Source organism: Grammomys surdaster, unplaced genomic scaffold, assembly GCF_004785775.1.
Source record: "Grammomys surdaster isolate TR1022 unplaced genomic scaffold, NIH_TR_1.0 126271, whole genome shotgun sequence".
In the NCBI taxonomy this organism is placed as follows: Eukaryota; Metazoa; Chordata; class Mammalia; order Rodentia; family Muridae; genus Grammomys; species Grammomys surdaster.
Window position 1 is genome coordinate 6988737 of NW_021621071.1, and position 13608 is coordinate 7002344.

General features: G+C 46.6%; 1 protein-coding gene across 1 annotated transcript; it reads right to left on the bottom strand.

The window, feature by feature from the left end:
* Positions 1-4286: 4286 nt before the first annotated feature.
* Positions 4287-13608, bottom strand: Yeats4 (YEATS domain containing 4). The gene is made up of 7 exons (XM_028759030.1): positions 13353-13608; positions 11254-11373; positions 9591-9657; positions 9390-9484; positions 6803-6895; positions 6590-6677; positions 4287-4977 (listed from the first exon to the last, which is right to left on the bottom strand). Exons 1-7 carry the CDS (start codon positions 13401-13403, stop codon positions 4808-4810), a joined length of 684 nt encoding a protein of 227 aa, XP_028614863.1. The 5' UTR covers positions 13404-13608; the 3' UTR covers positions 4287-4807.

Below are 13608 nucleotides of genomic sequence, written 5' to 3' on the forward strand. Positions count from 1 at the left end.
AACTAACGTTGGCTCTCTCCAGCCTTTCCTTGGGACCTGATCTCATGGTTACTGGTTATTACTGTTGTTTGCAATAGTTTTCCTTGAGCTTTTTCTGGCACCACGACATCACCTTTGTTTACAGTCTTGGCTTCACTCCTCTCAGCCAGTGTTTCGTCAGAGTGGAGGAAACTCTCTCAAAGCCTGACCTGTGGGCTCTCCCGAGGACACAGCTCGAACTCTGGGTTCACACCACTGCTGCAAGGAGTCTCTTAGTCTCAAAACAAAACAAAACAAAACAAACCCTCCAAGTGTTTTGCATTCATGTATGTGTGTGTACTGAGTACATGTCTGGTGCCTGTGGAGGGTGATGTATCCCCTGGAACTGGAGTTACAGTTGCGAACCACCATGTGGGTGCTGGGTACTAAACCCAGGTCCTTTACAACAGCAACAAGAGCTCTTAACTACCAAGCTGACTCTTCAGTCCCCACCAGAGAAATTTTAGCGGTGCCAGACGCTAGACTAACACTTCCCTCCTGTCCTGCGTGGCTCTCTGAATCACCATGCCCAATTTTCAATTGAGCCATCGATTCTTGAGTTGTAACATTCTTGGTTTTGTTTTTCTAGACAGGGTTTTACTGCATAGCCCTGGCTATCCTGAAACTTGCTCTGTAGACCAGGCTGGCCCTCAAAGAGATCTGCCTGTAGCCACTGCATTCTGAGTACTGGTATTAAAGGCATGCACCACGACTACCTGGCTCCTTGGGATTTTCTTGATAGATCACTCACTGCCTTAGGGTTTCTACTGCTGTGACAAAAACACTATGGCCAAAAAAGCAAGTTGAGGAGGAAAGAGTTAATTCAGCTTATGCTTTGAGATCATAGTCCTTCACTGGAGGAAGTCAGGACAGGAACTCAAGCAGGGCTGGAACCTGGAGGAAGGAGCTGATGCAGAGGCAATGGAGGGGTGCTGCTTACTGGCTTGTCCCCCATGACTTGCTCAGCCTGCTTTCTTATAGATTCCAGGACCACCAGCCCAGGGATGGAATCATCCTCTATGAGCTGGGCCCTCCCCAACTGATCACTAATTGAGAAAATGCCTTACAGCTGGATCTCCTGGAGGGATTTCCTCAACTGAGGCTCCTTCCTCTCTTGACGACTCTAGCTTGTGTCAAGCTGACACACACAACCAGCCAGCACAACCATGCCATCTGCACATAGGATCATCTTTCTTCTTCCCTTTCTAGCCTAGTTGGCTTTCACTCACTTTTTTGCCTGACTGTCCTGGCTAGAACCTCCAGCACGAATAGATGCGTCAAGAGCAAACATACTACCTCACTGGGTCCTTGCCCTGGGCTGCTGTAACCAAGTAACACATATTGGGTGTCTAAACAGCAGATACTTATTTTCTTACAGTTCTGGAGGCTAGACAGAGTTCAGGAAGTGAGCAGTGTTAAGTTTCTTCTGAGGCTTTTTTCTGAGGTGCTCTCCCTGTGTTCTTCCATGTCTTCTGTGTCTGAACACCCTTTTTATAAAGTCATGAGCCTTACTGGATTAGGGCCTACCCTTTTATTAATTCGATTAACCTCATTTAAAGACACTGTCTCAAGGTACAGTCACATCGTGAGCTACTGGAGTTCGGGCTTGAACTAAGGGAACATAATTCAGCTCCCGAGAGAGCATGGCAAGTTGTCTCTTTGTGATTAACCACCGTGCACTCCTTGACAAGGGGCTCACTTAGTCTTTCACGTGTGACTGGATTTGGTTTGCTGGAATTTCACTGTCTTTAATCCTACCATCCAAAGGTGTTCCATTCAGTTTCAACAGACTTTCACATGGTAGGTAGTATATTCAAATCCACTGTGGGAAACAGAAACTTGTTAAACATCTGTAGCGGTACAGAGCATAAGCTGCAATTGGAATCATGTCAGTGATTTCTGTGTTCAGAATTTAAGAAACAGGTAGCAGAATGGATTTGGCTCAGGAGTTGGTTGTAGGCTGCCAACTCCTGCCCTCCACAAAACTGTTTCTGGAAGTGAGAAGTTAATTTGCCCATAGTTTCGGCTCTTTGCTTTGACACCAGCTGCAATAGCTTAATTCTAAATATAAACAGCCTGAAGAAAGACTACTGTGGCCGGGCAGTGGTGGCGCATGCCTTTAATCCCAGCACTCGGGAGGCAGAGGCAGGCGGAATTCTGAGTTCGAGGCCAGCCTGGTCTACAGAGTGAGTTCCAGGACAGCCAGGGCTGCACAAAGAAGCCCTGTCTCGAAAAACCAAAAAAAAAAAAAAAAAAGACTCCTGTGAAGATGACGGCACACCAGTGACTTAAGAACTGAGAACACTAGCTGACACACTGAATAAGAATAAATAGGTCCAGTCAGGCCTGGTAATGTACACCCTTTATTCCTGTACTCGAGTAGCAGAGGCAGGGAAATTCTGAGTTCAAGGTCAGCTTGGTCTACAAAGTGAGTTCCAAGACAGGCAGTCTCAAATCTCAGATAGATAGATAGATAGATAGATAGATAGATAGATAGATAGATAGATAGATAGGTAGGTAGGTAGGTAGATAGATAGATAGATAGATAGATAGATAGGTAGGTAGGTAGGTAGATAGATAGATAGATAGATAGATAGATAGATAGATAGATAGGTAGATCCAGCTCTGATAAGCCCATGACCTGAGTTCAATCCCCAGGACCCACATGGTAGAACCAGAGAACCAATTTCTCCAAGTTATCGTCTGACTCAAACACATCTCACTTCACATACTTGCATGCAAAAAGACTAAAAGTTACTTTTTTTTCAAAGATTTATTTATTTATTATATATGAATATACTGTAGCTGTCTTCAGACACACCAGAAGAGGGCATCAGATCTCATTACAGATGGTTGTGAGCCACCATGTGGTTGCTGGGATTTGAACTCAGGACCTCTGGAAGTGCAGTCAGTGCTCTTAACCACTGAGCCATCTCTCCAGCCCCCTAAAAGTTACTTTTTTAAAAAGAGTTGTGGTTTCAATTTATGCATTCAATTAAACCTAGCAATTGTTAGCAGGGCTAACAATTCTCATTTTGAGAACTTTATTTGAACAGATGAACTAAAAGGAGAATAAATTGGGGTGGCAGGATTTGTGCCAGTTACAGTAAATCCAGCTTACAGACCCTTTCCTCAAAAGCTTATAGACACTTTCTTGGAAAGTGAACTTTCAGGTGATTTCCAGTTCTCCCAGAAACCATGTGTATCATACTTGAATGTTCGTGCCCACTCTGGCAGGGAAGGAATTCAAATTCCACTTCTAGCCCTGACAGATTATATGACTTCAAAAGTTTAATTTTTTTTCAGGGCTTAATTTCACCATCAGATATGAACTGGATTAAATACTCCCTAAATTCCCCTTCATGTGCAACAGTGTTCTAGTGGTGAAGAGAGATTCAGTTGACTGGAAAATCTCAAACCATGATTCACCAAGGAATCATGAAGGTGCAATAAAGTCTGGCTGAAGATAGAGAACAGATAACCTGGCACAGCCAGCCAAGGGCAAAAAACTCAGTGGGTGGAGGCCTCCTTAGAGCTGGGAATTTGCAAGCAGTGTGTCATGTAAGGTTGCTATCTAGAATGCCAATGAACATCTTATATTTTTAAGAATTAAATAATTTAAAGTAACTAAAGCCAATAAAAAAGCCAGATGAGAAAGTCCAGCAGAAGACCTGAATCCAGACTCTGTCCCAGGAGCCGGCTCAGTGGGGACAGCTGCTGGCTGTGCAGTCCTGATGATCTGGGTCCGAGCCCACACAAAGCTCGACATGGTGGTATGTCTACAATCTCCCACGGGGGATGGGAGGCATTAGAATCATGTGGAGGAAGCTCACAGGCCTGCTGACCTGGAGTGTGCAACACAGCAGCAGAAATAAGATTCTGCCTCAACAGGGCGGAATGTTCTCCTGTGGCCATGAGAGCTGTGGTATGAATGTGATGTCTTCACACACCCAGACACATGGTGGTGCAAGCCTGTCATCCCAGGATTTGGGTGACAGAGGTAGGCACATACCCTCATATGTAGGCAAGGGTCTGGGTCTTCAGTCTCTCATACACACACTGCCAGGCCATTTCTGTAGAACATGATCTGGGTGTCAGGGAGAAGTGCTCCCATGAGCCCCCACCCCGACTGAGAATATACAGACAGATGTCGGCTTCTGGGGGGGGCCAGGGAGGGGTGCCAATTCTCTTTAAGGCAGGTCAGCGAGGATCTGGGAGGAGCTCAGGGGAGGGGAGCGGTGAATACGATCAAAACACACTGCAAAAAATTCTCAAAGAATAGCAAATATTTATTTGAAAACACAAGGTGGTAAAGTGATTGGAGAAGTCACAAGAGGCAGACACAGGAGCAGTAAACGACATTTATTAAATACTTCCTAGACACATCATATACAAAAGAGGTAGACGGGGTGGATGTGGACCTGAAGAACTCAACACACAGACTAATCACTAATTCTAATCAGTAGAGAAGTACAAACCTGCACAAGTTAGACTTTATAAAAGAATTTTTAAGCCTGCTCGAAAGAAAATAAACTACACATACAGTTCAACTTAAAAACAAAACAAATACTTTAAAAGTTGTGCTTAACATCACGGAATGCTGTCCAGCATCAAGTCTCAGAGCACAGATGTCCCCAGGGAAGACAGCTCGAGGACCTGGAGCCCTCACTGAGAAAGCCATGGCCATGGCCGGTGACCACACTCGCAGCTCCTCCCAGGGACAGCAAGCATCTGCCTCAGGTCCCTCCTGCAGTGCCCACTGCTCTGCGGCTGATTTAGTACCAGCCGCTCATATGTCTTTTGTCTGATCGTCTTCTTCAAGCTTTCTGATTTCATTTTTTAAACAATTTATAGTCTCACGACTCGCTTTCAATCTCTCCTTAAGCTCTGCAATCTCAAAGCTTGTTTTTTTCTTGGCAGCTTCTAGTTTTTCTCTGGTTTTCACTTCAAGTTCTGCAACTAAAGAAGACAGTTGAGCTGAGTGACCCTATCCACTTATGTTAAGGGACACCACAGAGGAGAAACAGCACTTCCTAAGGCCGCTGCCCCTGCATGAAACACAGACAATCTGAGAGACAGACACTCAACATGGTGGGTCGGGGGAGGAAGTCTAAACTCCAACAGAGGGGCCATGCTGTTTTCTATAAGATGAGACCGCAGCTACTAGCTCACGGTTGAGGCTTTGAGACATTATTTGGTTTTCTCTACATGCATATTACTTTGGAATAAGCGGCATACAAACCCAAGAAATGCTAGTGAACCAATCAACAGTATTCTGAACTAATGCACAGGTGTGATTATGTCACACAATCATTCCACCAAAACAAGCTTCTAGCTTCTTCTTTTCCAAAGAGGAAACTGCCTAAGTCTGAGGTCTGGCTCCTCCAGCCGTGACACGGTCAGCTCATGTCTGCACATACACACTGCCTCGCTCACGACATGACAGAGACCTCACGCCATTTGTTGAGAGACTGTGTGTGTGTGGTGCACGCATGTGCATGTGTGCACATGTGACCATGTGTGTGGAGGCAGAAATGTAGCACCCTTTGCCTTCCTCCATCCCTCTCCACCTTACTGTTCTGAGACCGGGTCTCACTGAACCCAGAGCTCAGTGACTGGGCGAGATCGGCTGCCAGCAGCCCCGCCCATCTTCCCATCTCTGCATCGCCGGCTCCTGGACTGCAGGCACGTGCCACCCTCTCCAGCTTTTTACAGAGGTGTTGGGGATCCAAGCTCAGGTTCCTGTGCATACAACCAGGCCACCTGCCCAGCTCCATTCAGAAGACTTAAAAGGAACCGATGTGTACAAAGTACCTAGAATACCGTGTGATATATAAAACTATCATTTATAGTGACAAAAGAATGTTATTATTTGAAAATTTCTAGGGGTTGGTGATGTAGCTTTCAGTAGAGAATGCCTATGTGAGGTCCTGGATTCAATCCCCAACAATACCAAAGCAATAATAAAAACAAAATCTTTAGCTGGATACAGTAAACATTACTGAATAAATGTATTAACTACAAAATAAGATGTATTTACTTAATTATAAGCTGGCTAGCATGGTATTGTTTTGACAAGCAATCCTGCTTGCAGCCAACATCGCCACCTTGTGGATGCCTTAGGTAACTACCGTTCACAAAGCATAGCCGGTCACAGTCAGTACAGTGAAATAACATAACCATGAAACCAATTGAAAACACATCCGCCGGGCGGTGGTGGCAGCGCACGCCTTTAATCCCAGCACTTGGGAGGCAGAGGCAGGCGGATTTCTGAGTTCGAGGCCAGCCTGGTCTACACAGCCAGGGCTACACAGAGAAACCCTGTCTCGAAAAACCAAAAAAAAAAAAAAGAAAGAAAAAGAAAAGAAAAGAAACCCCACACGTCCTTGCGCACTATGAGCCGCACTCAGTTATTTCTAAGTCCCCTCCATTTCTTCTACCACGTGACAGCAAAGCCGGCATTTTAAGGGCTTATGAGGATTAAGGAGGAGCTGAGATTAAACCTAAAACAAAAACCCTTATCCGCTAATCAAACCATCCGCTCCCACTGCAGCACAGGTTAAAGGCTTACACTCTGTTTCGTGCTTATAGGCTCCCAGCGTCAGCTGGCGAGACGTTGTTAACAGTTGCTGCATCATTGCCGTCGGGTCTTGAAATATCTTAAGGAATAAAAGGAGAAAAAAAGCCCAGTAAGTCTCAAGGTCTCCAACTTCAATGCTTTTAACACTCATTGCCCGCTCCAGAACTCAGTGTTTTTACAGACCCTCGCATCCTGAGGCCTTACCATTTCATCGTAGAACTCTGAAACCACTGTCTTTTTCCCCAACATGGCGTTGGTGTCGGACTGGAACAGCTTCAGTAAGTGATACAGAGTCACCTAGAACACACACAGGGTCACTCTATCCAGTGGCTCCACCATCGCCAGGACACTCCTCCATCAGTGAGTCAGTCCTTTCTTCCTGGATTTCTGAAACCTTGAGGCTGGCATCACACTAAGTAGCAGAAGGTAGGCCTTGAACTGCTGACCCTCCTGCCCCCACTTCTCAAGTGCTAAGAGTAAAATTGTGCGCCGTCAGTCTTGCCTGACACTGTCACTGCGTTAGCTGAATTAGGAGGTGGAATTAGTAAATACCTCAAAGTCTAGATCTTGCTTCAATTGCAACTTAGGCGGTAAACCACCCAAACTTCCTGTCCTTTGTTTCCTTTCCAGGGACACTTCTCTGTCCACATTTCAGTAGGGACATTTTACAGTTAGGTGAGGCTCTACTCAAGCACTTCCTGAGAGTAAATGTACCCCAAAACAACACAAACAAAGCTATGGGAATCTCAACAGTACTCTGTGAGGATTGAAGTTCACAAATTTACTTGGATAAAAAGGATCAGAAGGGGGCACGGTGGAGCATGCCTGTAATCCCAGCACACAGGAGGCAGAGGCAGGAGCGTTTCTGAGTTCTACATCAGCAGCCTGGGCTAGATAATTCAACGGTAAGGGGAAAAGTAGTTTTCTAAAAGAACAATCAATAGTAAATTCTCCAGTGGGAGCAAGATATTCCACTAGGGCATACCCAGCAGCACGGTGAACAGGAGGGAGGTAGCACACTGGCTCTTAAGAGCACCTTGTCTTTAACACTGTGCACTGAGGCCGCAGGAGGGGCTCTGTGCTACAGCGCATGTGCCCTTGCTCACCCAACAAGAGCTGGCAAAGCAGCGCAGCTCATGGTGAACATACACACCAATCTTGAGGCACAGAACTTCCCAAACGGTTAGCTACAACCGTTACAAGGAAACAGGATTCTCCCAGACAGTCACAGAATAGAAGCCCGCCTTCTGTGTAGAAGAAAATGAACAAACATTTGTGACTAAATCTAAACAGATGGACTCAGCTTACTGATGTCTGCCTTCTCTGGATAGGACTTAGCCCATGGAAAGGGTATTCTCCACGTCCAATGGGACGCCCCGAGAGCAGGGGCGGAGTTACAGCTTCTTACATAGTACAAGGCTCTGGGTTAATCACTACCTTGGATTGGGGGTGTAGAAAATGGAGAAGGCAAATCCCCAGAATATCACTAAAACAACAGCAGATGATCTTAAAAGAGAGCATGAGTTATGCCGGCCATATCTTTAATATCTCTGGAGCAGACAACAGATGCTGCAGTGAATCTACAACCCGAGTGCGGGCACAGAGAGGGCCCCCAGAGGTGGGAGCCACGCCTCCTAGGAGTACAGATGCTACAAGCTCAGGACTGGCAGGTCTCACCATCAAGAAGGCAGGCACAGTGGTACACACCTGCAATTTTGGGGGCTGAGGCAGGAGGATTGTATTGAGTTTGAAGCCAGACTGGGTTACACAGTGAATACTAGGATTACACAGTGAGAACCTGTATTAAAAAGAAGAGAAGAGAAAAGAGCCAGCAAGCAGGCGCAGGCAGGCAAGATGGCTCAGTGGGTAGAGGCACTTGCTCAGGTCAAGCCTAACGACCTGAGTTTGACTCCCAGGCCTGCATGGTAGGCTGTGAGACCAGGCGCCGAGGAGAAGCCTCAGAGATTCAGAACACTTGCTTGGGTTCAGGTCCCAGCACACGGTGGTCCACACCAATCATCACTCCAGGTCCAGAGGACCCAACATCCTCTTCTGACCTCTGCAATGCGTGTGGCGCACGCACACACATGCAGGCAAACATCGATACACACAAAATAAATAATTTCTCTTCAAAAGGGAGAGACCCAATTCCTAAAAGTTATTCTCTAAGTGTGCACTGGCACATGTAAATAAGGGTAAGAATTTGTTTTTGGAAAAAAAAATAGGGAAGCCCATGGGGTGGCCGGGGCTGCCGATCTTACTTTCTCCTTGGCAACAGAGGTGATGTCATGGCAGACAATTAACACGGCCTGATGGGGTCTACATCTATAAGGAAGGTGCCCTATACACTGGAGGGCCCACATCCCATTGGGCAGACTCTGACTCCTGAAGTAATTGGCTATAGGGAGTTAAGACTTTTCTGTATTGTTGTTTGTGCTGTTTTCTGTTACAGGGCCCTAACTCTGAGCTCCAGGCTGGCAAGGATTTGAAGGCACTGGGATTAACCAGTCTGAGACACTAGGGTTGTATTTGTTTACCTTCAGCCTGGCTAGGACACTAAGGCCCCAACCCCCACCCCATCAATAGCACTTTCAGATTACCTATTAGGGACCTGTCCGAGTGGTGTGTAGATATGAATGGTGGAGTGAGAGTAACACTGACAGATCCTAAACAACAAGGAAAGTCTTCACGTATGGCCAGACCGCTAACAAACACCAGCTCCCCAGGAAGTGTGACACTTGCACATTATTAAATGACCCATTTTCTTCTTGCAAAGGTTAATGTTACTCACAGGTCTTTCATTAGGGTCAATGAAAAATATTTTGATGATTATTTCAAATTCACCCCATCCTGTTTCAGTGATTTCATATGGAGGCTTAGTAACCACTAGAGAGAGGGAAGAAAAAGAAAACAATCGCAAATTACTAAGTTAGTTCCTGCTCCCCGGTCCTTTTATAATTACGTAGATGACGAACCAAAAGCTGTACCTCACCTCTTAAAGGATTGCCATAGCTTTCATGTAATTTAAACTGGATTTTCTTCACATAAGCTGACATATCCTAAAATAGAGAGAAGTCAGTTCTCCGGATACAGACGCAGCATCTGCGCACAATTTTATACAATACACTTTCCTTCCAAGTTTACAGAACATAATTAAAATAAAACATGAGTTATCTGACCCGTGAGGCCTCCTGGCTAACCAAGAAGCCAAGGAAGTATGACTAAGTTTGAGGGCAGCCTGGGCAACTTTGCCAGACTCTGTTTCAAAACAAAATGTTTTAAAAAGGCAGGGATATAGCTCGGGCTCAAGCTTGGTGTCTTTTACTCAAAATCAAACAAAACAAAATAGGCCAGTGTGGAGACACACCTTAAACCCCAGCACTCGGGAGGCAGAAGCAGGAAGATCTCCACTTGAGGTCAGCCAGTCTACCTCAGCCTGGGCCAAGTCCCTCCTATCACTGTTTTGCAAATCCTGGGTTTTGAGGGGACATGGCTGTTGCGACAGGTCTTACTATGTAGCCCAGGCTGGCCTGGAACACAGTGCTGGGCTTAAAGGCACGCGTCACCACCATCCGGCTCAAATTCTGCTTTTATATGCATCGATAAATAACATTCTCAGTTAATTATGACTTCCATCAGAAATAACAGCAAGATCTGGGGTATTTTTATAGAATTATACCAGGAAAAACATATCTGTAGTTAATTTTGAGAAAACTCTTTATGTATAACGTATAAGGGAGAGATGCACCCCACCTGGCCAGGGAGAGGTCCACGTCAGGTACATCCCTCTACTGCTCTCCATCTGACTGTTTGGGGACAGGGTCTCGCTGAACCCGGAGGTCACCAATCATTTGTGACTAGTTAACCAGGAAGCCCAGAGATCATCATGTCCCACCTCCAGCCCCCACACCAGCTTTTCTTCCAGGTGCTGGAGATCTGTCTCAGGTCCTCATGCTGACACTGCTGGTCCTCTTCTGCTTTAGCTACTTCACCAACTTCCTCCTCCTCCCACCCTTTACAAAAACTACCCCACGTGTGGTTCATATGTATGTACGCATGTGTGTGAGTATGTGTGTGCAGATGTGCGTACACATGCGTGAGTATGAGTATGTGTGTACAGATGTTCAAGGAGGCCAGAGGCACCCGGTCCCCGGGAGCTGCCTCCCGTGGGTGATGGGGACCAACTCAGGTCCTCTGCAAGAGCACCACCTGCTTCACCACAGAGCCATCTCTCCAGCCCCTCATCTTAATCTTAATCAGAAGACAGGTTTTTAAAGGAAGGGGCATTATAAATGTATTTATGTGTATGAGTACACTGTAGCTGTCTTCAGACACACCAGAAAAGGGCATCAGACCCCATCCCAGATGGTTGTGAGCCCCCATGTGGTTGCTGGGAATTGAACTCAGGACCCTTGGAAGAGCAGTCAGTGCTCTTAACCGCTGAGCCATCTCTCCAGCCCATCAGAAGACATTTTTGAAAAACTGCATTGATTACATGAAGATGAGTTTTCATTTTATTGTTTCAGATGGGGCTAGTGGTAGGACTCTAAAATAGGTCTACTTCATACTTGGAAAGTTAGTATACAATTCACAGTTTACTCTCAAGGAAACAAACTGTACTTCAAAACCTAGTTTGAAGAAAAGCAAGCGCCTACCTCATTTCTGTATGGCTTTACATACACTGTCCACTGGTGAGTGTGTCCGTCTTCTTCTCTCTTCTTTCCAAAATACCGGGCAACATTACCATAAACTATTGGCTTAACGATGGTAACCCCCTAAAAGAAAAGCAAGGTTAAAGTCAGTAAATATTTCACCACCACCCGAATAAACAGCATAAGCAACGGCGACTTGTTTCAGGGAGCCGCAGTCTAAGTACATACAGGTTTACTAAGAACAGAGATCTCCTCAAACCAATGTCACACTCATCAATGTTAGCACAATGCTGCCCATGTGAGGGGCTGAGGAGATGGTTCAGCGGCTGAAGCGCTCGCTGTCCTTGCAGAAGACTATAGTCTGGGCATATATAGACTACGTGCCCTGTGTAGCACACGTGGAGGTAGGGACCATCTGCAGGAGTAGATTCTCTTCCTTCCACCACGTATGTCCTGAGGCCCCAACAGAGGTCACCAGGCTTGGTGGCAAGTGCCTTTTACCTGCTGAGCTGGAAAGATGGCCCGAAATGTTCTAATTTAAATCAGCAAGTAAAAGCACACAAGAAAAAAAAAAACACACAAGTACTTGATTAAAGAAAAACAAAATGCCTTCACAAAATTAAAAGCTAGGCTACTGAGTGCAAGCTGCCATTTTGACTGGCTTTGCTTGCTGGTAAAGGCTTTTAAATTAGCCTACGGCAGTGTTTATCAAAACACAGGGCAAAACCCAAGGTCAGTTTATGAGAGAATTTCAAGGCAAGCGTTTTCCACCGGCATCATTATTGTGCACAGTACAGTTTGGGTATCAAGTATCCCCCAAGGTGTATTGCTGGTCCCTAGTTGGTGCCACTGAGAGGTGACCGGACTATGAAAGCACTAACCTCATCAATGGATTAGTACATGGATCAGCTCACAGCTGAATGGCCTAGGAGGAGGTGGGGACAGTGGGAACACACAGGCCACTTGCGTTGGGGCTCTCAAGGGCCTATCTTGTTCTTGCCCCATGGCCACCCCAGCTACCAAGGAGGAAACTCATTTGAGGACTTACAGGCCCAACCTTCTCAAGTTTTCCTAGACTAAAAACTACAAACGTCTAGATTTAGCATGTGCTTGTAGAGTTTCCCCATTAACCCTTTGCTCTGTAATCACTTCCTACCAGCCCGAAAACCTTACCTAAAAGCTTGGGCAAATGCACAGCTCTATGAAGCCTCTTGATACTAGCATGGGCTTTTACCTGGCATTTCTTCCTCCTATTGCATTACAGGGCTTTGGGATTTTCCGGTAAACGATTTCTCACCTTACATTTACTGTTAAGACAGCTATGGATGTACAGACACTATGATTAAGGTAATTAAAAATAATATGACGCCGGGCAGTGATGGCGCACGCCTTTAATCCCAGCACTTGGGAGCCAGTGGCAGCCGGATTTCTGAGTTCGAGGCCAGCCTGGTCTAGAGAGTGAGTTCCAGGACAGCCAGAACTACACAGAGAAACCTTGTCTCGAAAAAACAAAAAACAAAAACAAAAACAAAAAAAGCAAGAAAAAATTCCTTTCTGTGATAAGATCTATAAGTAGGAGCTAAAAGGATCGCGGGGATAGCATCAGGAACCAGTGCCTTAAAAAGTAACCAGCCATGTAGGAAGATGGAAGGGGACGCGCTGATACAGCACACTGGTTAAAGACCTCTGCAGGCTGGAGAGGCAGAGACTAACCCTAAAGACACCCATTCACATGGTGACAGCATTCAACCGACTCCTGCAAGCTGTCCTCTGACCTCCACCCCTATTAATATATATGTGTAAAATGCTAATATGAATGTTTGGAACTGAGTGTCACAACGTCCAGTATCAAGCTGGGACTCTATGATAACCTTCACTAAACACGAAAGAAGCTGAGCGCTCTTTGATGACTTTATTAGCACGGGGCTTCGGGAAGGACAAGGCGGGGCGAGCCTATCCAGCAGTTACCTCGTCTGGTAGCTGTCCAGGATGCCCTAGCCACCCCGGAACCTTTGTTTTTGGCGGGACGGGAGGCGGAGACGGGGACTCGGGGCCCAATGAGCGCCGAGCTTCCGCTCTGCGCGCCGCGGCTGCGCACTGACCTTCACTCTCCCGCCGGAGTCAGGTCCAAATTCCGCCATTCTCTTGAACATATTGTCCCAGGGAAAGAGCCGCGGCTGCCAGGGAAAGAGCTCAGGCCGGCGGGGTTTCCGCTCCCCTCACAGGCCGGCTCCTCCCGCACGAGCTCGGGCCGAGGGGTTCAGGCCGGAGGAGGGCGGGTCACCTGGGCTCGCGGAGCCGAACAGCAACCTCCGCCACACCGGCCGCGTCGGGGTCGGCCATTCAGCCCCGCGCTGG